The 20,673-nt window shown below is 33.6% G+C and overlaps 3 protein-coding genes across 6 annotated transcripts; 2 read left to right on the top strand and 1 right to left on the bottom strand.

Moving 5' to 3' along the window:
• The first annotated feature begins 2,299 nt into the window (after positions 1-2,299).
• On the top strand, positions 2,300-4,447 carry LOC101213275 (heat stress transcription factor A-7a). Of its 2 annotated transcripts, XM_011650300.2 has the most exons (3): positions 2,300-2,826; positions 3,363-4,104; positions 4,250-4,393. In XM_011650300.2, the coding sequence occupies exons 1-3, from the start codon at positions 2,470-2,472 to the stop codon at positions 4,273-4,275; spliced, it is 1,125 nt and encodes a 374-aa protein (XP_011648602.1). In that variant the 5' UTR covers positions 2,300-2,469; the 3' UTR covers positions 4,276-4,393. The 2 variants fall into 2 exon arrangements, with proteins under 2 accessions (XP_011648602.1, XP_004141170.1); XM_004141122.3 differs by having other exon boundaries at positions 3,363-4,447.
• A 2,653-nt stretch (positions 4,448-7,100) lies between these two features.
• LOC101206138 (casein kinase I isoform delta-like) lies at positions 7,101-11,602 on the top strand. The gene is given in 14 exon segments (NM_001305735.1): positions 7,101-7,176; positions 7,272-7,312; positions 7,945-8,014; positions 8,102-8,250; positions 8,348-8,443; positions 8,573-8,643; positions 8,744-8,805; positions 9,921-9,984; positions 10,075-10,159; positions 10,239-10,365; positions 10,465-10,547; positions 10,645-10,708; positions 10,812-10,957; positions 11,297-11,602. Coding segments are annotated over 14 exon segments (1,440 nt in total).
• A 567-nt stretch (positions 11,603-12,169) lies between these two features.
• LOC101213517 (diacylglycerol O-acyltransferase 1A) lies at positions 12,170-19,007 on the bottom strand. 3 transcript variants are annotated; one of them, XM_031880801.1, is made up of 18 exons: positions 18,767-19,007; positions 18,244-18,681; positions 17,771-17,851; positions 17,524-17,597; positions 17,332-17,407; positions 17,123-17,190; positions 16,351-16,474; positions 15,870-15,968; positions 15,627-15,728; positions 15,389-15,525; positions 15,223-15,304; positions 15,079-15,099; positions 14,765-14,827; positions 13,637-13,684; positions 13,066-13,128; positions 12,886-12,939; positions 12,555-12,672; positions 12,170-12,419 (listed from the first exon to the last, which is right to left on the bottom strand). In XM_031880801.1, the coding sequence occupies exons 2-17, from the start codon at positions 18,649-18,651 to the stop codon at positions 12,571-12,573; spliced, it is 1,602 nt and encodes a 533-aa protein (XP_031736661.1). In that variant the 5' UTR covers positions 18,652-18,681; positions 18,767-19,007; the 3' UTR covers positions 12,170-12,419; positions 12,555-12,570. The 3 variants fall into 3 exon arrangements, with proteins under 3 accessions (XP_031736661.1, XP_031736660.1, XP_031736659.1); XM_031880800.1 differs by having other exon boundaries at positions 12,170-12,390; XM_031880799.1 differs by having other exon boundaries at positions 12,170-12,672; positions 18,767-19,006.
• Between the last annotated feature and the right edge of the window lie 1,666 nt (positions 19,008-20,673).

Below are 20,673 nucleotides of genomic sequence, written 5' to 3'. Positions count from 1 at the left end.
ACTTTATTGCGATAATTTGGACCTACTGTTGTAGAGGTTTTGTAGAACTATAACCTGACATACTTAACCAATAAGTCCCATCGTTATGATAAAATCTATACTATATTAAAGAGAATTTGGATAGCTTAGAGTTCTTGTTTGTCACATTCATAGTTATGCAATAAATTATATATTCATGGACTTGTGTGGAAAAGACAAAAGTTGCCCCTTCAAAATTTCAAATACACCCGTAAATGGTTAGTAAAAATTTTAGGTATTTTCTTAATGTGGATACTCATTACATTTCCTGTTTATCACATCAACCTCGTTTCTAAAAGTGAACAAGTATGAAAAGATATCTATAAATGTAAAAGTATAGTGTGAAAGGTACGAATTATATAGGCTACATATCTTGGTGTTCATATCATATCCATCCTTGAGACAAAACATTCTAAAACTCTTTTTTTTTTTCTAAAATTAAATTTTAATTGTTTTGAGCCCTCCTCAAATTCATTTTATTTTTTGAAAAGTCATTTTGAGTGATGTCATTTGTGTAATATTTAAAATTTTTATGAGTTTGCTTTTCATTACACATTTAATTTATTTAATTTTACACTTTTAAATATAATCTTTATACCATTGAGTTTTACTTTCAATGACTAAAAGTATGTTTTAAAAGTGGTTTTCAAGTTAGTTTTGTGCTTTTATGTGACTAGAGAGTAGTATAGTGGGATATTTAGGCTTATTTGGGCATACTTTCTATCAATAATATTGGTTGTTCATATAATAAGGTGATTTGTAACCGACGTTCGGGTCATTATTACACCTCTTAAACTTCAACTGTTGATATGATAATCAATGAGAAGTTACAATTCTATTACGATAAACTCATGAATGCTCCTAACGATTGCATTTTATGACATTTGTTTGTTTGGAATCTGGACGGTTTTACATTCAGTGGCTCAAAGGTCTTCCTTTGTGGATCCTTTGAGTTCTCCTTGGTATTGTACTAAGAGTGCTTTTCCTTGTGGGTTTTTTCTTTCTCTTAGGAGGTTAGGTACTCCATAATGGTTCCCACTCCTCTTAGAAGGTTAGACTCTATGTAGTGACCCTTCTTTTTTTATGAGGGAGAGGCTCTTCCTAGTTAGAAGATTAAGCTCTACATAATGAGTCTTCTCTTCTCGGGAGTGTCTCTCTTAGTTTATGGTGAGCTCTCTCTAGCTTATATGAGCTTACCCTGTAAGTCTCGTGGAGTTCATCTTCCATAGGGCCTTCTCTTGAACTATCTTATAGGCTCATTTGAATTACTTTGAGGCTACTTCGTGCATTCCATTGAACTACTAAGATCGATCTTTCCCATAAGTACTCTTACTACTCTCTTCTAGGTTCCTATCAACTCCTATTGAGCCTACATTTTATGGAACTGTCTAAGCTCTCCCTCACATATGCTCATCTTAAATTCTTTTTTGGGCTCATTTAAGTTTCTGTTTAATTCACCTTGTGGGTTCCCTCCATGGTACTCCTCTTGAACTCACCTCATAGATCCACCAAGTTCTCTCTAAGCTCACTTAAGCTATCCTCTGAAGCTATCCTCTATGGATTCTCTTGTATAAGCTAAGATTCACCTACAACAAAACTAATCGTGAGAACTTACTTAAATAGGCATATTTGAATCTCCTGGCAGAACTTGCCAAATAATTTGTTAATTGATAAAAAAAAAAAAATGGTAAATTAAAACACAAAACTATATATTGTTCAAAATAAACCCAATTCAAGTAGGGGTGATTTATTGGAGAAAAAGAAAAAGACAGAATTATATGAAGTTATAAAATGTTAAAAATAGGACTTGAGGTGATCCAATATTTGGCATAAGAGTAATTAAAGTAGAGAAGTGATCCTTTGGGTATAAATTCGATGTTATAAAGGAAACGACAAATGTGAGTATTAGTCCCAAATCCCACGTGGCAATCATGCAGATTGATCGGTCCCAACCACCACATCACCGCATCACCCCAATTCAATTGAAACCCCCCCTCCCTTTATAAACCCAACAACGTGATCGTTACTTCCTCACTGCCTCTCATCTATTCCTAAATTCAAAACCCACAATATATAACATAATATTAATAATTAATCATACCATTAAAGCTAAATTGCAACCTTTACTTACCTAATTAACATATTTCGAACTAAAAACTAGTTAATTATCCAGAGTTTTAACTTAACACGAAAAATATTTAAAACCAATACCCTTTTAAATGGGGTTGAGAATATGATACGTGGATAGTCTAGTTAAAAAAAGGGATTCATTGAACACTGAATGGACAACAAATGAATCCAAAAAATTGCATCTTAAGTAACGGAGAAGATCTTCTGCACCCTACTTTCCATTTTCAGTACCAAAAATTCAATCTAGATTTATCGGAAACAATCTCTCTCTGTTTTCTTTTTTCTTTTTTTTTTGTCAAAAGATAAATTAATGAATGAAAAATGATCCTCCCTGACGACGACGGTGCTGAAACTGGAAGCGGCGAGTCGGTGGATGAAAAGATGAGTGAGGTAAAGGAAGAAGAGGAGAAAGATGAAGTAAGCACGGCGGCGACGACGATGAATAAGGACGGGGTTTGGGTGAAACCAATGGAAGGATTGCATGATGTAGGGCCACCGCCGTTCTTGAAGAAAACTTATGAGATGGTGGAGGATCCGGAAACCGACCCGGTTGTATCTTGGAGTGAAACTCGTAAGAGTTTCATTGTTTGGGATTCTCATCAACTCTCTAAATTCCTTCTTCCTAAATACTTCAAGCACTCCAATTTCTCCAGTTTCATCCGCCAGCTCAATACTTATGTCAGTATATATTTATTTTAATTTCTCTCTCTCTATATATATATGCTTTTTTATTATTTAATTTCTTTTAAAAATATTGTTCTTATTTTATTTCCTTAGAAAATATTAGTTTATTAACTAGTTTCTGTGGTTTAGTTGTACTGAAACAAATTAACAAAGGAAGTTAGTAACACCTAGGATTATATCAAAACCATTAAGTGTTTTTTCTTTAGGTTTTCTAATTTTAGAACTTCAGTTTTCAACTGTGTGGATTTGAATTTTTTATAATCGATATATATGCAAGGTATTTGGAACGTAGACAAATGTATTGTTCTTTGGACGTTGCTTTGGTGATAGTGAATAGTTGTTTAGTTGGAAGTTAAAAAAACATTAGAAAAAGAAAGGGAAGATAGAGTTTATGGATATAAACATGGAAACTTGAATGGTAAACGTAGGTTGTTAGACCAAACACATTTTTAGTCTTCATGGGGTATAGAATATGTACTTTGGTGTAGCCATAAGTATTATTGCTGATTTGTGGGGATTATATATTGCAGGGTTTTAGGAAGATCGATTCTGATAAATGGGAGTTTGCAAATGAAGGATTTCAAGGAGGGAAGAAACATTTACTGAAGAATATTAAGAGAAAAAACAAGTACAATAACAATCACAAGAAGCAGCAACGACATTTAGGCTTATCCATCAATAATACTACTTTAGAAGATTTGACAAAGCCACTACTGGTGGAAACAGAACCACTACAAACTCTTAGAACTGATAACAACATTTTAAGAGTGGAGATGTCCAAATTGAGAGAGCAGCAGCAGGACTCACACAATCAACTCACCCTCGTTGAAGAACGTGTTCGACGTGCCGAATCCAAGCATCAACAAATGTTCTATTTCCTTGCCAAAATGTCGAAAAACCCTGCGTTTTGTCGACAGTTGCTTCAGAAAAGGATGCTTAGAATGAAGATGGAGCTTAATAATGGGGATCATGAGTTCGGAAAGAAGATGAAAATACTTGGAATTCAAGCACATCAAAATCTTGGCCTCGACATATCTGAGGATGTCAATTTTCAAAATCAAGTCCAAGAAGAGCTATTGAGCTTGCACTCCGAACTCACTGAAATCTTTCCGGAAGTAATCGAACCTGGACCGATCGGACCGATCGAAACACCCTTCCAAGCATCCAATAGACCAGAGAGTATGGTTGTTGATGAAGGAATGAGTAGTAATGACTCCAATTTTTTCCTGAAACTGGATGATCTGCTCAATAAGCCTCAAGATTGCCCCTCAGGTTATGTACAGAAACAAGGTTTCTATGGTTTTGTAGGATCCATTCCATAAGTACTTTCTTACTGAATAATTACAAAATGCCCTGCACGTATCATTCCATATTAACCAGAAAAATTTGATGTTATGTTACTTTCATACCTTTGCAGATTTGGAGATGGAATTTCTGCAGTAAATGTGCTGTTGGGTTATAGACTATATATAGTGGTAGGGAATATCAATAGTTGCATATTTGTAATTTGACTGGGAAGTTTGTGGTTATAAATACTAAATACATCAGTTTGTTACTTACAGTCTTACATGCTTTTGGGATTTGAGATTTATAGAATTTGGAATTAGTTTGTAAATCTTTTGATTTTCTGTTGGTGATTAGGTTTATAACATACGATAGAGTACAGTACAGTATGTGCAATTATATATGTTGAAATAAATATGCAAGTTAACTTTGTTAAATTAAGATTTGAGTATTTACTAGTTTAACTTCTAAATTATTTTAAGAAATGAGCAAAGGTTAAGAGTTTAGTTTCTTAATATCTTAATAGTTGGGCAACAAATTCTTTCTAGGAAATTGTGATCAATTTTCAACTTATTAAAAAACAAGTCAACAAATTTAATCACAAGTTAACTATTAAATTATTTTTGTCTTAGTCCTTTTTCTATATAAAAAAAAATCAATTTATTGACATTTTCAAATGATTTTTGGATATTAGGGACTAAAACAGCCAACGTTGGAGACAAAAATAGAAACAAATTGTTTTTGGTGGATATGATAGTTTAGTTATTGTTTTTTTTACTCCTCGATAACCTATTCTTAATTGTAGACGGGTATCAAATTGAACTATATTAACTCATTAAATTCACCCACATCATTTTGTGTTACAAAATTTTTGTAGACTTTTTTCTTCGTCGATTTTGTAACAACCAAACTACACATATAAGAAATACTATTAAATTTTAATATAATACCATTTGTAATTTAAATATAAGAAATACTATTAATTTTAATATGATTATTATTTTTTAAATTACAAATCGTGAAGTAGAAATACTCAATTAGTTGATACCTATTTATTCAATAATTAAATTAGACTTTACACGTATTTTTAGATTTAGATTTTATAACTTAAATTGACGCCCAAAACAACTCCTATAAATATGAAAAGGATAGATAGATGTTAAATGGTTAAACAAAAGATCATAGGTTAAAACACTAATTTAATTCAAGCTTATTTTGGTTCAATTCTACATTGATTTCCTTTAGTTTTTTTTTTTTAACTTCTTAAAAGTATTTTAACTAAAATGAAAATTTTTGAAAGCACAAATACCAAAACAAATTAAAATTCAAAATAGAAAGGCTAATAAAATGGATATTTTTAAAAATAGAAAAAATGAACCACAATACAATAAATTATATATATATATATATATATATATAGAGAGAGAGAGAGAGAGAGAGAGAGAGAGAATATGAATAGATTATTGCATGAAGAGGAAGGGTGTGAAGGGAGGGTTAAATTTGGCGTGAAAGTTAGGCGGTAATAAGGTGGTGAGTGATGAGGTGGCTGCATTTTATTAGCATTCATGGGGCTGACTCACTTTTAAACACGCGTTTTCACTTTGCCTTCCCACCTCCACTCTCTTCATTCTCTCACCTTCTTCTTCTTCTTCTTCTTCTTTTTCAAAATATAAAATAATACTCTCACGTTATTTTCATGGCGCTAAATTTATTTATATATTTGTTAATGCCTTTAAAACACGTTCTTACTTTAATTTATTTCAACCCAAACAATGTAGTAATGTCCTTAGAGGTTTTATACGACACTAACATACTTTACCCCTTACCTTCACTTTCATAATCCAATAAAAAATAACATTCCGATTACATTTCTTATAACATACATAAACAGTTCATCTTTCGTTTTGAAAATAAATTTAACCATGATTTTCAAAATTAACTCAACATCAATAATTCAAATTAAATCAAGTGATAATTTAGGTTTTGAAAGGTAAAGTGTTAAAGTATCACATTAGTGCGAGTAATACTTCTTGAACTTTCAATCGCATGTGAAGTAAAAAAAATATAGTTTTTTTAGACGTAAAATTGATAATTTAAGAATTTATTAAAATTTATAGAGTTCATTAAACAACTTTATTTTTATAATTGTTTTTGTTGGATTGTAAGATTAGTTGAGGTGCGCACGTAGGCGAGCCCGTGTGGATATATAAAAAATTAAACTTATTTTTTTCTTCAAATATATTAGATTAAAAATCTAACAAATACACTATATTAGTAATAGAAAATATAAATACTAATTTATTTTGATTATTGCTGGCCGTATATATATGGTTATAATTTTGTAAATACTTTGGTTTTTTTTTTTTTGTTTTAGTATAGTGGGAGATAACCTTACCATAAATGTAGAGTTTGCTCCAAAAATTAAAATGAAATGATATAAATTCTCATAATCAACAACGAAAGGGAGAGTTGAAAAGTGAAAGCAAAGAAGAGCGCTAAGTTCAGCAGATAATCAATAGCGACAGTAACGACTTTTTTCTTTCTTTTCCTTTTCCTTTTTCTTTTTCTTTTTCTTTTTCTCTCTTGAATATATATATATATATAGAGAGAGAGAGAGAGAGAGAGAGAAAGAGAATAGTCAAAATTGATTATATTTTCTCCGAATTCCATTTCCGTTAGGAGTAAAACATACCGTATTTATTAAAAGGTTTTTAACCCAACCCTAAGCCTATGGAGTGATCCAAAGAAAATGATAACCAAAATTCCTGCCCTAGATCTCTAATTTCATTTTCTCCCTTTCCTTTCCTTTCATTTCTTAATCCCATGAACCTCCGATTCTTCTTCTCTCCCTTCTCATGGCGCTGAATTTTGAATTCTTCGCCCTCTACTCCCTCGATTCTATCTTCAACTTCTCCTAATCTTCTTCAATCTCTACCTTTCTCTTTCTTCCTCTTCTTCTTCCTCCTCCTTTTTCCCCTTCCCGGATGGAACCTCGCGTCGGCAATAAGTTTCGTCTTGGCCGGAAGATCGGTAGTGGCTCCTTCGGGGAGATCTATCTTGGTTCGTCTTTCTCCTTCTCTTTTTCTTCCTTCCAGCTTCTCATTTTCGTGCTGTTTTACAACAACTTCATTTTAATGCTTCAATTCCATCTACAGGTACTAATATACAGACGAACGAAGAGGTTGCAATTAAACTCGTAAGTGTTCTGATCTTAATTCAACACTGCGATTCTAACTCTACTTACTCTCTCTCTTCCTACGCTTGTTATTTCCCCTCCGGCTCCACGTTTGTGGTTCTGAAGTCTATATATGCCGGTATTTACTATGAACTGTTCACTTACTACCGAGCCAGGTTTTCAATTATATCGGAGGTGTTCCGAACTTTGGTTTTGTATCGTATATGCCAAGTGGAGATGTTTTGAATGAGAAGAACGTTAATGTGTAAATTGATGTTTCGGTCTTCATAGAATAGGACCGATTTGTGTGACACTTCAAGCAAATAGCCGGAGTTTTTTAAGTTTAGTTGAGTGAAACGTTGATCCTCTCTGGTTACGCTACTTGGAGGGATAGTGAATGCTACGAATGTTAATGTTTGAACCGAAGTTACTGTCGTCTTAGAGAAGCAGTGATATATGTGTCACTTGGCCAAAATAAAGCAAATAGAAATGATATTCGTGTTTAGTTGAGTTTGGATGCGTAATTATTTGTTCGACGTGTACGCTTCATTGATCTGAATCCTGTAGTCTTCGCTTCTTTTTTTTTTTCCCGAGCCATTTGATGTTCTTAGTTAAAATCTAAATCTAACTTGCATCGTGTTCCTTATTTGCAGGAAAATGTCAAGACGAAGCATCCTCAGTTGCTTTACGAGTCTAAGTTGTACAGAATTCTTCAGGGAGGAAGTAATGAAATATTCTCCTACTTTTCTTTTAATATTACTTGTTAATTATCTGAGTTTACTTTTACATTCTGAAATCTGTTGAACACAGCTGGGATACCTAATGTAAGATGGTTTGGAGTCGAGGGAGACTACAATGTTCTTGTAATGGATTTGCTTGGTCCCAGCCTTGAAGATCTTTTTAACTTCTGTAGCAGAAAGCTTTCATTGAAGACAGTTCTTATGCTTGCAGATCAAATGGTAGATTTCATTAAGTAAATTGACATCTGATGTACGTTTTCTCACTTCGCTGTCTACTACAATTCAAATAGTAAACATAATTTGGTTGTTTGCTCAGATCAATCGTGTTGAGTTTGTCCACTCTAAATCCTTTCTACACCGAGATATTAAGCCGGACAATTTTCTGATGGGGCTTGGAAGGCGTGCAAATCAGGTTATAAGAGTTACTAGATGCTGGAAATTTATTTGAATTAAATATTAGTCTAATTTCTTTAAGCCTGGATAAACTTTAGTTTTGCTAAGAAATACAAGGATAATGCATGATGTCGATTATAACATGCAGGTTTACATCATTGATTTTGGTCTTGCTAAGAAGTACAGAGATAGTTCTACCCATCAACACATTCCCTACAGGTTATAAGAGTTGCTAGATATTGCACTTGACTGTTGTTCATGATTTTTTTAAATTTTTACTTTTATTGCAAGCTTTGATAATTGTTCCTGGTGATTGTAGAGAAAATAAGAACTTGACTGGGACTGCAAGATATGCTAGCATGAACACCCATCTTGGGATAGGTAATTCTTTTACCTTTCTATATTAATAATATTTATTCTTTGATCACGCTATTGTTTTATAATTTGAGGCTATTGTTTGAATGCTTCTCTTGCAACATTTGATAGTCAAGTTGCATGTTGGATTGTTTTGACACATTAATAATTGTATGTGACATCCACTGGTTGTGAAGCTGTGACCAGCTAGTAGAATGGACACAAAATGAAACAGATACTTCGTGATGTAATATATATTCTTCATAAGAATTATGACACGGACCGAGCATTAACACATTTGATAAAATTTATATTTGTAAGAGTAAGTGCAAAGCTGTTGAACTATATTTGGTACATATTCGAGCTTTCAAATATGGTGAATCATTTGAGGTGGAGATTTTGTTTTCTTTGGAAAACAAGAAACATTGTTTAATTGTTATTTGAGAGATAACAGAAATGTAATTAGAATCATATAAAGAGTACTACAAAAGAGCACCCGAAGAAAGAGAACCCCTTACAAGTGTTGTGGTGGAAAGAAGCACGTTAAGAAGTGATATAATGTTTGATAAGTTCTACTCTATTCACTTAGTTAACATGCTTCCCTTCAGATATTGCACTGGTACTTCTTCGTCAAAATAGGTCCCCAAATTACTATTGCTGTTCTGTAACTTATCAACCCTTAGTACCTGAGCTCTTCTTTTAAACCAATGAATACATAGACTTGAACACACTCACAAATCACTACTATAGGAACAACAATAGATATGGCACACGTAAAGCGAAACAAATTGGTTTTGACCAAATCTGTAATGTTGAGTGTCCTTTTTGAATAATTCCTTATGTTTTTACCCGGATCTTCATAATTGTTTTTGCTTCATGTATTCATGGGTGGACCTTCCACCAACATTATTATCGAAAATAAACAGGAACCATGCACGAGCACAAAGAATCTAAGTTTGACATACGGTGGACACCTGCATTTCCCCCTTTTTTGGGCTGTAAATGCTCTACTATCCATCTATTATAGTATAGATGATCACTTGCTTAGAATTAAGGCTCACCTTAACATCTATATCCATTCCTAGGAAATATTTTATCATTTTCTCTTCATTTTATTAATCCGGTCTTCTTTTGGGTTTCAGAGCAAAGTCGAAGGGATGACTTGGAGTCCCTTGGTTATGTCCTTATGTATTTCTTAAGAGGAAGGTGATTAGTTTTCGCCACTTCGGTTTTGGTATTCATTATATCTTTTCTGGTGCCAGTTGACTTAGTGTATTACATCCTCTGTTCTGGTAGTCTTCCCTGGCAGGGACTGAAAGCAGGCACTAAAAAACAGAAGTATGAGAAGATTAGTGAGAAAAAAGTTTCTACATCCATTGAGGTTAGTTGTTCTTAAATGTAAAATTCGGAGCATTTTTAACACTGCTTTTTGTGTATAAAAGAATTAAATTATTTTTTAGGCATTATGCCGTGGATATCCATCAGAGTTTGCATCATACTTCCATTACTGCCGATCACTACGTTTTGATGATAAGCCAGATTATGCTTATCTGAAAAGAATATTTCGTGATCTATTTATTCGTGAAGGTTTGAGTTCTCTTTCCTTATATATGGCGTTTTTTTTCCCTCTTGTCACTACACTACTCATCTATCTTCTGTTTGGTGCTCTTGGTTTGTTCGAAGCAGGTTTCCAGTTTGATTATGTGTTCGACTGGACCATCTTAAAGTATCAGCAGTCGCAGCTGGCCACTCCTCCAACACGCGCCCTAGTTAGTTATACGTGACTTGCTTTTGCTTTTGTAGTGCTGAGTGGACCCGTTATTTTTTAAGCCAGTACTGAATGTAAATGTACTTGTTTCTCCATAGGGGGCGGGTGCTGGAACCAGTTCTGGAATTCCTCCTGGTATTGCAAATCCTGATAGACAGACAGGTGCTGTTTTTGTTTTGGTTTTGATCAAAATCTTGATTTTGTTAATTAGCTTTTATTGTTGGGGGGGTATTAAATCTCTTCTCCTGGCTGCCATTTGACGTAGGCGGAGAGGAGGCACAACTAGCTGGGATGTCTTTGATGGATTCATCTCGGCGGAGGGCATCCGGTTTGACTATGAACTCTGGGACTTTTGCTAAACAGAAAAGCCCAATTGCCAATGATACTGCAGCAGTTCCTAAGGACGGTGTGGTACGTTTATGCTTTATCAAAAAGTTATGACATCAATAGTTTACTTCTTAAGCACCAATCATTAATTAAATAATTATATGTTTGTTTTGTAGTAGAACAAACAATTAGTAAGTTTCAAATTGGGAATAATTTTATTTTCTAGGAGGAAACCACTCTAAAAGTTCTTTCAATCGGGATCAAAATCAATTTTTTACTTAGTTTTAGTGCGTTCTTTAATTTGTCGTTTTACTGGTGATTGAGAGGGAGTAGAACTAGAAAGACTATAATTTTTTACTGCAGTATGTTTGCTTAATTAAATTTTTACGTAATAATAACGTCTCGAGTTGCGGTGGATTGCAGTTTTCAGGACCCAATATAGTGGGACGATCAAGTGGATCATCAAGACGTGCTGCAGTCTCGAGCAGCCGAGACCCATATGTGGGAAGTGAAGCGGATCCACACCGATCTTCAAGAACGAGGGATGCTAGTCCTGGGGCATTGCACAAGAGCATGAGTGCACAAAGAAGCCCACCAGTTGGACCTGCGGATCCAAAGAGGAGTGCGTCTGGAAGGCACACAGGACATGGACATGTAAAGAACTACGACTCTGCTTTGAAAGGGATCGAAGGACTTCAGTTGGAGAACGATGAGAGGGTGCATTATTAAAAAAGTAAAAAAAAGCTCACTTTGTACAAGAATTTTTCCTTCCGGTGTGGGACAATACTCATGCAATTTGCCGCTCTAGGATATTGGGAGGGATTTTCTTCTTCTCCATTTAAAAAGGGGTGTGGTGATTCGGAAACATACTCCAATTTATGATTCCTCAGACAACAAACAAACCCACTAAAGTCTTTTATTTGGGATTTGTTATTGTAAAGTCCTTCACAAATTCGTCCCACTATTTAACATACTTTTTTACCATCCATATTAAAACGTAAATTGCCCGTGTATATGGTTACGCTTTCAAATCTCCAGCTCATACTTCCTTTTCCGTTTACACTTCAATCCATCTTTACGTTTTCAATAAAAAAGAAGGGAAAATGGTAAGCATTTTGCCACATTACCATATTTGAAAATACTTAGTAGACTTCGCTATTTAAAAATAATGAAGAATTATAAAAAGTGACAATGGAAAAAATTATTTGTACATTATAGTAAAATCAAATGTATGATATCTTTAAATAGTTTTTATTTTTTATTATTCTTGAAAAAGTCCAAATTTGCTATTTGAAGTGAAACTAAATTAGAACCTTCCATTGATAATTCACTAGCTAAGAACGTTGTGACGGTCTGAGAACTTAAAATCTAGCATGCAATAAAATGGTTTTATAAAGTGAGGTTATGATGATAAAATAGGAACCTTTCTAGAAATTGGCCATTGTGTTGGAACGTTTTATTATAGTCGTGGCTGGACGTTTTATCTTTTGGTAATGAAGCTCCGGTAGAGTAGTAGTCTGAAAACCATGTGGAATTAGAAAGAAGCCTAAATCAATTTACAAGTATAAGTTTAATAGGAAAACAATTGAATCGGATTTCAGAAGGTAAAGAAGAAGAATACAAAAACTAGTAAAAGCAGTTGAGGATTTGATTTAATGAAACAGGGTGGTGGGATTGCTACCGTCCATAGTAGGGTCTTAGTCAATCCCTTTGCGGTTCATCAAGTCATGATAATAGAGTAGCACGCTCATTGGTTGACCTAGAATACTGAATATGAACCAGAAGATCATGTTCCCAACCTGACATTCAAAAACAGAGAGCAAACATGCATAATTGCATATTCAGTTTTATAGAAACGAACAGAATATGCTTTTTCTTATCACGCCAAGTTCTGAATTCAGATGAAGTATCTCTGATATTTTACTTTAATGGACAACAAGTTCACTTTTAGGTACTGCAAACTTGAAGATTCATGTGTAAATTTGATATTTTCTTGGAAGAGAGTGGCATACCATAGAGTTTTGGAACATATTTTGTAGGTAATTTGTTATTAAAACCAGCGGAACCTGCATCAAGCAAGAAAACAGTTGAAGCAAAGAGCAAAAAAGAAGACAGGGGACCAACGGATTCACGTCCAGCACAAGGGGATATGATGTGAAATTTCATAACAAAATGAAGTGAAAAGATTTGACCTGAAACATAATTCCAATAAAAGCCCATAGTTTGAACATGTGGCAAGGAACAGCGATGCACAACTGCAGAAATAAAAACCACAAGGAATTTAAATAGAATAATACAATATAGACTAACCCTCCACCAAACATTATGATTGTACTCAATAATCGTGGAACATTTATGTCAACACGACAGGTCTTTTTGCATCAAAGTTTGAAGAGGCAAGTAAAGAGGGCAATTCCATAGATCATAACACTATTAAAATTGATTCAAATTAAATATATATTGGCTTTAAATTGAGATTGGATTTTTAATTTTTTTTTTTATTTTTTTTTTACAATTGACAAGAACGAAGTATATTGCTCCTCTTTTATATCTTTCCTGAACTTGGTGCAGAACAAGAGCAGAAAAGATAATTGTTTGCATTAGAATTGAAGCTATGAAAATTCCAAATCATTCAATCATGGTTCGAGTATAAACAAAATTTTCCTTATTCCCACAAGCCAAAAGTTCGATGAAGCGTAACAAACAAAACTTTAGAAAAGCTAGGAGATAATAACACTGATAAATGAGAAGCAAGCATTATACCTCATGGAACACCGCAGAAACTAGAAATGCAATTACAACTGCTACTCCCTGCACGTGTTTGTTTAGGGGAAAAAACACAGCAATTAATGCAATAATTTTCTATACAACAATTAAAGAATTTGAATTTAATGCTCAGTTCACACATGAAATTTTTAGAGTCCAGGATAAGAAATTGGCAGATGGACAAGTCTTCTCTAGGACTAGATGAACAAAGTCAAACAATGCAGCAGATAACACAAAATTGATTGTGGCAGGTTTACAATTAGTTTATAATATATCGCTCATAAAAAGGTGAGTGAAGAATCTTGTGTAGATTCCATTCTTGAATGAGCTCCTATAATGAATGTCCCAACTCAATTCACCAAATCAAATTTGATTTAAAAAGCAGATAAGTGCTCGTCATTCAGTAAGTTCCAAAAGATAAGTGTTTCTTTTTCAGCCATAGGCCATCAATAAGAAAGGAGAAATCATGTGGCCAAGGTTAGGAGTAAGCTTGTGGTCAAGCAAAAAGTACTGCAAAAATGTTTGTGCCGTGCCTATAATAAACATCATGTTAAATGTTATCACATTGGATAAATAGATGCCAAAATTCCTTGGTCAGATTTATTACCTCTGTCGCCTACCTGCCTACCCTTACACTATTATTTAATAATTGTAGATGAATTGGAGATTGATTGAAAGTGAAATTTTGATAAAGCATTTACCAAACAGAATATTTTGAGTAATGAAACGAAATCATCTTTTGGGTGCTGAGATCACTGATCCTTAATAAATAGTGACAAGACCACCAAGGTGTGTTCATTTTTCTTCAGTGATCACATGCGTTATCTCTCTCTCTCTCTTTATTGAAAGTAACAATTTCAATAAAATAACATAACCATCTTCGTCCATTTGGTAAATAAATGTAACGAACTTAACCTTATCAATAACAATAGGGGAACCAGCACCAAGTATTTATCAATTTAAATATTTTCATGCATTTTTTTATTATATCAGTAAAAAGTTAAATCAACATTTAAAGGTTAATATGGTAAATATATATTCTATAAAATGTCAATACACGAAGCTGACACCAAATAATTATCTAAAAAATAAAAAATAGGACAAAGTACAGTGTAAATTTAGTACCTTCGGTATCCCATTCCTTAGGCATGGAAAATAGATGTGGCGAACCATCCATTTGTGGACAGGCTGTTTACAGAAGTCAAATCAGTTGCACAATTAATTTCACCATCTCTTTCTTTTATACACGGTTAATTTCAGACATAATTAGTGACTGTGATTAGAGCTAGTATGCAGTAGTAGGAATTCAGTGTGTGCACGTCATACAAGCACTTAGTAAGTAATGATTGTACTATGAACTAAAAATATAACTAACAGCGAAATGATAGATCACAGCTGAAAAAGAAAATCACTTTGAAAAAGTGGATTGAGCAACGTACCATATTCCACATTCTCCAATACTGCAGCCATGGTGCCAAAGGAAAATCCACAAAATCAAGACAAATGGTTAAAATTATCTTCCAAAAACGGAAGGGGTGAAGAAAGCGTAAGAAATAATTTTTCACTGGGCATATATATATAACCTCTTCAACTGTTTTGGCATTCCACCAGTCCTTGTAAAACTCCCGATCTCCAAAACAAAGAAGCTCCGCCAATATATTTAACCTATCAGGTGAAATCAAACTTCTTAATTTCAAAGCTCAACAAAGCAATTTCATCCAAAACGTTCTAACTGCTGCAAAAACATACCAAAGGTGGAAAAAGCAGTAGAACATGCAGAGCCAAACATATAAATTTGGCACAGAAAGCTTTAGGATCCTCTCTGTAGCATACAAAAGGTTACCCTTTAAAGGGTGTTGAGAATTTTTGACGATGGGATTTATGTACTGCAAGATCAAAAATTTGAAACACAAAAGATTCATCAAGTTATGCAGCTTAAAAATAAAGCAGAGCCGGGAAATTATTAGGATTTAAGTGCAGGCAATACCTGTTCAATAATGAAACCCATAACACCTGTAAATATTATTAGCTTAATAAATTGTCGAACCACCCAACCCTTTCGTATGTGTGCTGTTCGTGGGTAGCTTGGCTGTGAAAACAATGCAAAAATTTCCCATCAACAGGAACAGAACCAATCACAGTGGGTTAACAGAAACATGGATAAGCAATTTATCTACACATGATTCATGAACATAAGGAAGTCTGGTACATTTTCGCATAAGCACAATACCTGATAACATAAAGTTGGAGCAAGCATAAAGTAAACCAAACTCTTGAAGCTATCATTGTGAGGGTCCTCTGCATCCAGGGAACTAGGCAAGACATCTCCCTAAAGAAATAACTTTATTACATTAGAACAGACAGATAGCAAAACATCAAGCATCATGCAGAAATAATGATAATATACATATTTCTAACCATAGCACAGAATGAAGAGGATAAAATTTAAGAGCATAGCTTCAAATAAACTTGGAAAAGCCAGTAAAAAGTAAGCTATCTAATCAAATCTGGCTCTTGGTTCCGTACCCTCAGTTCTAAACTTAAAATGTTCAATAATATTCTTTTGAATGAGAAATAATAACATTAACAATCAAATAAAACACTGTAATTTAAATTAATAATTTATTAGGAACTTCAATACAGCTCAATGAATACTATTTTCCTACAAGAAACAATTTGTTCGGACCTATGAAAGGAAACCAGATTGATACCTGATCAACTGATCTGGAAATTTTTCTCATGTCATGATTGGTATGGGCATATGAAACCAATTTCAACCAGACAATGCATGCAAATAGCATCAAGGTTACACCAGACAAAACAGCAGAGTCAAACCTGCCCAGTTTAAAATCATAAAATCAGATTGTAGGCTTCAAATTTATATTCTGAGATTTCAGTTAGGATCATAGAATCTAGCATCATTCCCATAGACAAACAGTAGATTACATTCTCCAGAATATTCAGAAAGCAGAGGAGATTAAATGGTATACTACTTACGCAAGTACAATTATAGATATTAAGAATAATAGTGTCCAGCATACAAGGCTCCAATGAAAGTAAATGCCGACATGCCCTTCCTAATTATATAATAGATAGTGAGAATGTTAATGATAATCTTTATGAAGCTAGACTGTGTAGCTAGATGAAGCTAGGCAGTCTCTATTTTTTCATCAAGCAAATTAGACCAGATTTTACACACTGTTCTGATTTCTGAAAACAACATTGCAAGATAACTATGCATAAAACATCCATAACTATCTTGCCAAAGTCAGCACGGTTTCATTACCTCTTCTAAAGCCTTATGTCAAGGTTAAAAATATATAATAACATCAACCCTCCCTTCACTTATATAAGAAATTTCATAATGTTAAGACATAGGTAAGAATATATAAATAAAATGAGAAATTATCTTAACATTGTTCTCATTCAATTGATAATCTTTTCCAGTGAGTTTCCAAATGGGCAGAGTAAACCATAACTGACCTGAGAATCATAAAAACTGGATACAGAACTGCAGTAGTGGTTATGATGATATGAAGAAAAATAATAACCTGCAATTACAATTTCAGCCATTAAGCATCTAATTATCATATATACAGTCAGAATCCACCCAAAGAAACAACTATTATCCTGAAAACGTCAAGGAAATAGAAGAAGAGAGATTTTCAATAGAGTTAACCAAGAAAACGTACAGGTTCAGATATATCTTTCTGTGAAGCTAACTTCTCAACAAGAAAGGCAGAAAGAGGGAAGACAGGGAGAGAAAGGCTGCAAGAGCGAGGCATTGCCTAATATCAGATAATAATTTGAAATGCATACACCAATAAATCAGTAATAGCTCATGCATCTTAATTTAGTAGCACAAGAAACAATAGAGAACTTACCAACACATTAGAAGTGGCCAGTCTCGCAAGGATCTTGAACTAAACCAAAAACCGGTTTGAATTAACAAGCCATACTGCAGAAAGTAACCAAACGAGGGAAAAAGAGAAGACAGATATTACTCTTCCAGAATAGACCAAATGAAAAACAATGGAAGAAATACGTAAAAAAACGACCACTGAATGGATTTAACTTCTTCTAAATTGTTGTGAGCCAAGTTTACATGAACAGAGTATAGAGGAGGCACACCTTCATAAGATTCTCAATGATTAGTCTACTGTTTACCGCAACAAGCACTACTATACAGAGGTTGAACAAACCTGCGTGGCTCTGTCATTTAAAGTTAACAAAATTATCAGCATTATATATATTCATTAACCATCAAATCAGATCTAAAACCTTAGGCCAGAAATAACACGGCATGTTATCCAGACTCCATAGTTCTTGAGAGTACGATATACTCGATGACAATGCAAGTTAAGTTGTTCTCATCACAGAAAAAATTTCTCCGAAAAGCAGTCGGCGTAAGCATGATTTCACGTAGAAACAGAAAATCGACTTTAGATAGCTGTTTAATGATTCCAGGTTCCAGCTATACTGTTCAAGCCTACTTATGATAGCTAAACGGAAGAACTGATATATATGTGTGAGTGTGTGCGATTGTAATGGTGAGTACAATTATATTGAAGCCGAAGCTAAAATAAACAAGAATTACCACCTACCTGTCTGAATATCGCATCAGAGCTTAGAGGACTTTCCTTCACTCGTCTATGAGCCGGAGCAGAAGGTCGATAAGCAAATTTCACAGCAGAAACATCAGAATTGGCTTCGCCTCGACTCTCAGCCATTTCACCAGAAACCTTCTCCGTTTCCATTAGATTCGGATTTTCAACAGCGTCATTTCGTTCATTATCCTCCTGAAAGCTCTTGGCAGGCAATAAACCATTAACAGCTGCATGATCTGGAGGCGAAGTATGAGTACCACGAATGTCCGGTCTGAAAATTGTATCGGACTCAGTTACAGCGGTGGTAGCAGAAGTCGGTCTCCGACGAAGGAAGCGTGTGGCATCTAAGTCGCTTAAAGAGCTATCCGAGGGGGTAGTACTCTCAAGCGTATCGGCGATCGCCATGAAATCAAGAAGAACAATGAGAGAGAGATTCTGGAAAGAGGAGAATAGATTATGAAGCGCGCATAAACAGCATAGAGAGAGAGAGAGAGAAAGAGCGGGAGAAATGGAAACTCACATATAGTCGGTGAAGATATGAATGAAGGCAAAAGGAGAGAAGAGGAATCCTGGAAGAAAACCAAAAATAGAAGAGGGAAAAGAAATTTCACATTCGAGAGAGAGAGAGAGATAGAGAGAAGCAAAATCAAATAATAGGAATTTGAAGTTGAACAGACTGCAGAGAAATGTCAAGAATCTAGAGATGCCACACTTTACAAATGCGCGACGTGGTGACGAACCAATTCAATTCCCACCGCTTTTTGCATTCATTCACCCAATATTTGTTTATTTATTTTCGAATTAATTTGGTTTCATCATCCCTAGTTTAGAATTACATCCTTCACATACTCATCTTATACTACAATTATTAATTATATAATATAAAGTATTATGGACATTAGTATCCTGTCATTAATATAATTTATAACTTTCTACAAATAACTTCAATTATTATTAATTGCTAAGATACTTTGACGGATTCTCTCTTTAAATTTAAATATTAACCCAAATCCATAGTTTATACCTTCTTTACATTTATCATAAGAATATATATATACCTTTGAACCTTCTCCTATCAAATACAGTATGATTGTTGGTTTGACTTGTGGATTAACTATGTAGTTTCAATAAACCTTTTTATTGGTTTTTTAAAAATATAATTATATTTTATTATTCTTGTCTTGTTACTTTAGTATTTACCAATTACAAATAACTAACTTTTTCATCGCAGACCAAAAAGTGTCAATGTAATATTATGATGTACTTTGGATGGTAGGATGGTTTGGTGGCTTTTTTCCGTTAGCGCTATTAGGAGAAGAGGTTGGAGAATTATCCAAACTTATTAAATAGTCTCCTATTTCATATAGTAAACCTCCCCATAAAAATTTATCACTTATTTAATACATAAAATTCTATATTCAAAAGAAAATTGACAGTTGCCCTAGATTTGATTTGATCTTTCATTTTCAAAAATAATAGGTTGATTGTTATTATATGGTTAGATATTATTATTACTATTTTGGCGTTTATGCACATTTGTCCATTTGAATTGATAAGACTATCTTATATATTAGCCATGTTACAATCACAAGTAAAGGAAGTCCTATTTATTCAATCTACATTGCTGCACTTCACACTATCTACTAGAAGCAAAATTCCCCAATTCTATTTCTTGTTCTGTTTTATTTTTCATTTTTTTATTTATAGAAATCTTAGGTTACAAGCAAATATTTACTTTTGAAAAATACAACTGTTAACTACCAAGCCTGTGCAAACCTTGGCAATAGTTTCCACCTTTTTGTAGAATGGAAAAAAATGAAAATACGTCTTTCAATAGTTCACATATAGTTATCTTTCATCCTGTATTTATATTTCTTAGTTCAAGTATGCTACAAAATTATTTAAAATACAATAAATAACTTGTAAAATATTGTAATTATACAGATGAGACTTTACTTAGCTTTCAATAAATAAGAGACATTGAATGATTTAATATGATGTAGAACTACCACCAATCAAATATTTGAGCATTGGTCCAAATGTCGTACTAGCAACCATATGGTGAGTTGGAAAGATAACAAAAATTGAAAATTAATATTCAGTTGATTTCACAATTTAAATAGTTATGTCTCACTTATCAATTTGAGGTCAACACAACTGATTGATGAAGTCGTATATTATTGTTCATTAAATGATTAATGGGCTTGAATCTTACAATATCACATGTTGAATTAAAACAGTTCATCTCTCTCTAGATTTTTATGATCCAATGTAGGAGATATAATGAATGGAAGAATTCAATCAACAGTGGGAAAAACAAGATCTAAAATATTTTTTAATTATGTATCCAACAGATATAATTGTTTTTTTTTAAAAAAAATCAATATAAACATTAATTATATTTTCATGAGTTTCTTTCATTTGCTA

Source organism: Cucumis sativus, chromosome 2 (assembly GCF_000004075.3).
Source record: "Cucumis sativus cultivar 9930 chromosome 2, Cucumber_9930_V3, whole genome shotgun sequence".
Classification (NCBI taxonomy): Eukaryota; Viridiplantae; Streptophyta; class Magnoliopsida; order Cucurbitales; family Cucurbitaceae; genus Cucumis; species Cucumis sativus.
The sequence above is the reverse complement of the archived record's forward strand: the minus strand, read 5'-3'. Positions and strand labels throughout refer to the sequence as shown.

Bases quoted from the DNA above. Each gene is read 5' to 3' on its own strand.
- LOC101213275 (XM_004141122.3), top strand. From the start codon at position 2,470: ATGATCCTCCCTGACGACGACGGTGCTGAAACTGGAAGCGGCGAGTCG. The intron at 2,827-3,362 runs GTCAGTATATAT...TATATATTGCAG, and splicing joins TCCGCCAGCTCAATACTTAT to GGTTTTAGGAAGATCGATTC.
- LOC101213517 (XM_031880801.1), bottom strand. From the start codon at position 18,651: ATGGCGATCGCCGATACGCTTGAGAGTACTACCCCCTCGGATAGCTCT. The intron at 17,598-17,770 runs GTGTGCCTCCTC...TACTTTCTGCAG, and splicing joins TCATTGAGAATCTTATGAAG to TATGGCTTGTTAATTCAAAC. The intron at 13,685-14,764 runs GTACTAAATTTA...AAACACGTGCAG, and splicing joins TAAGGAATGGGATACCGAAG to GGAGTAGCAGTTGTAATTGC.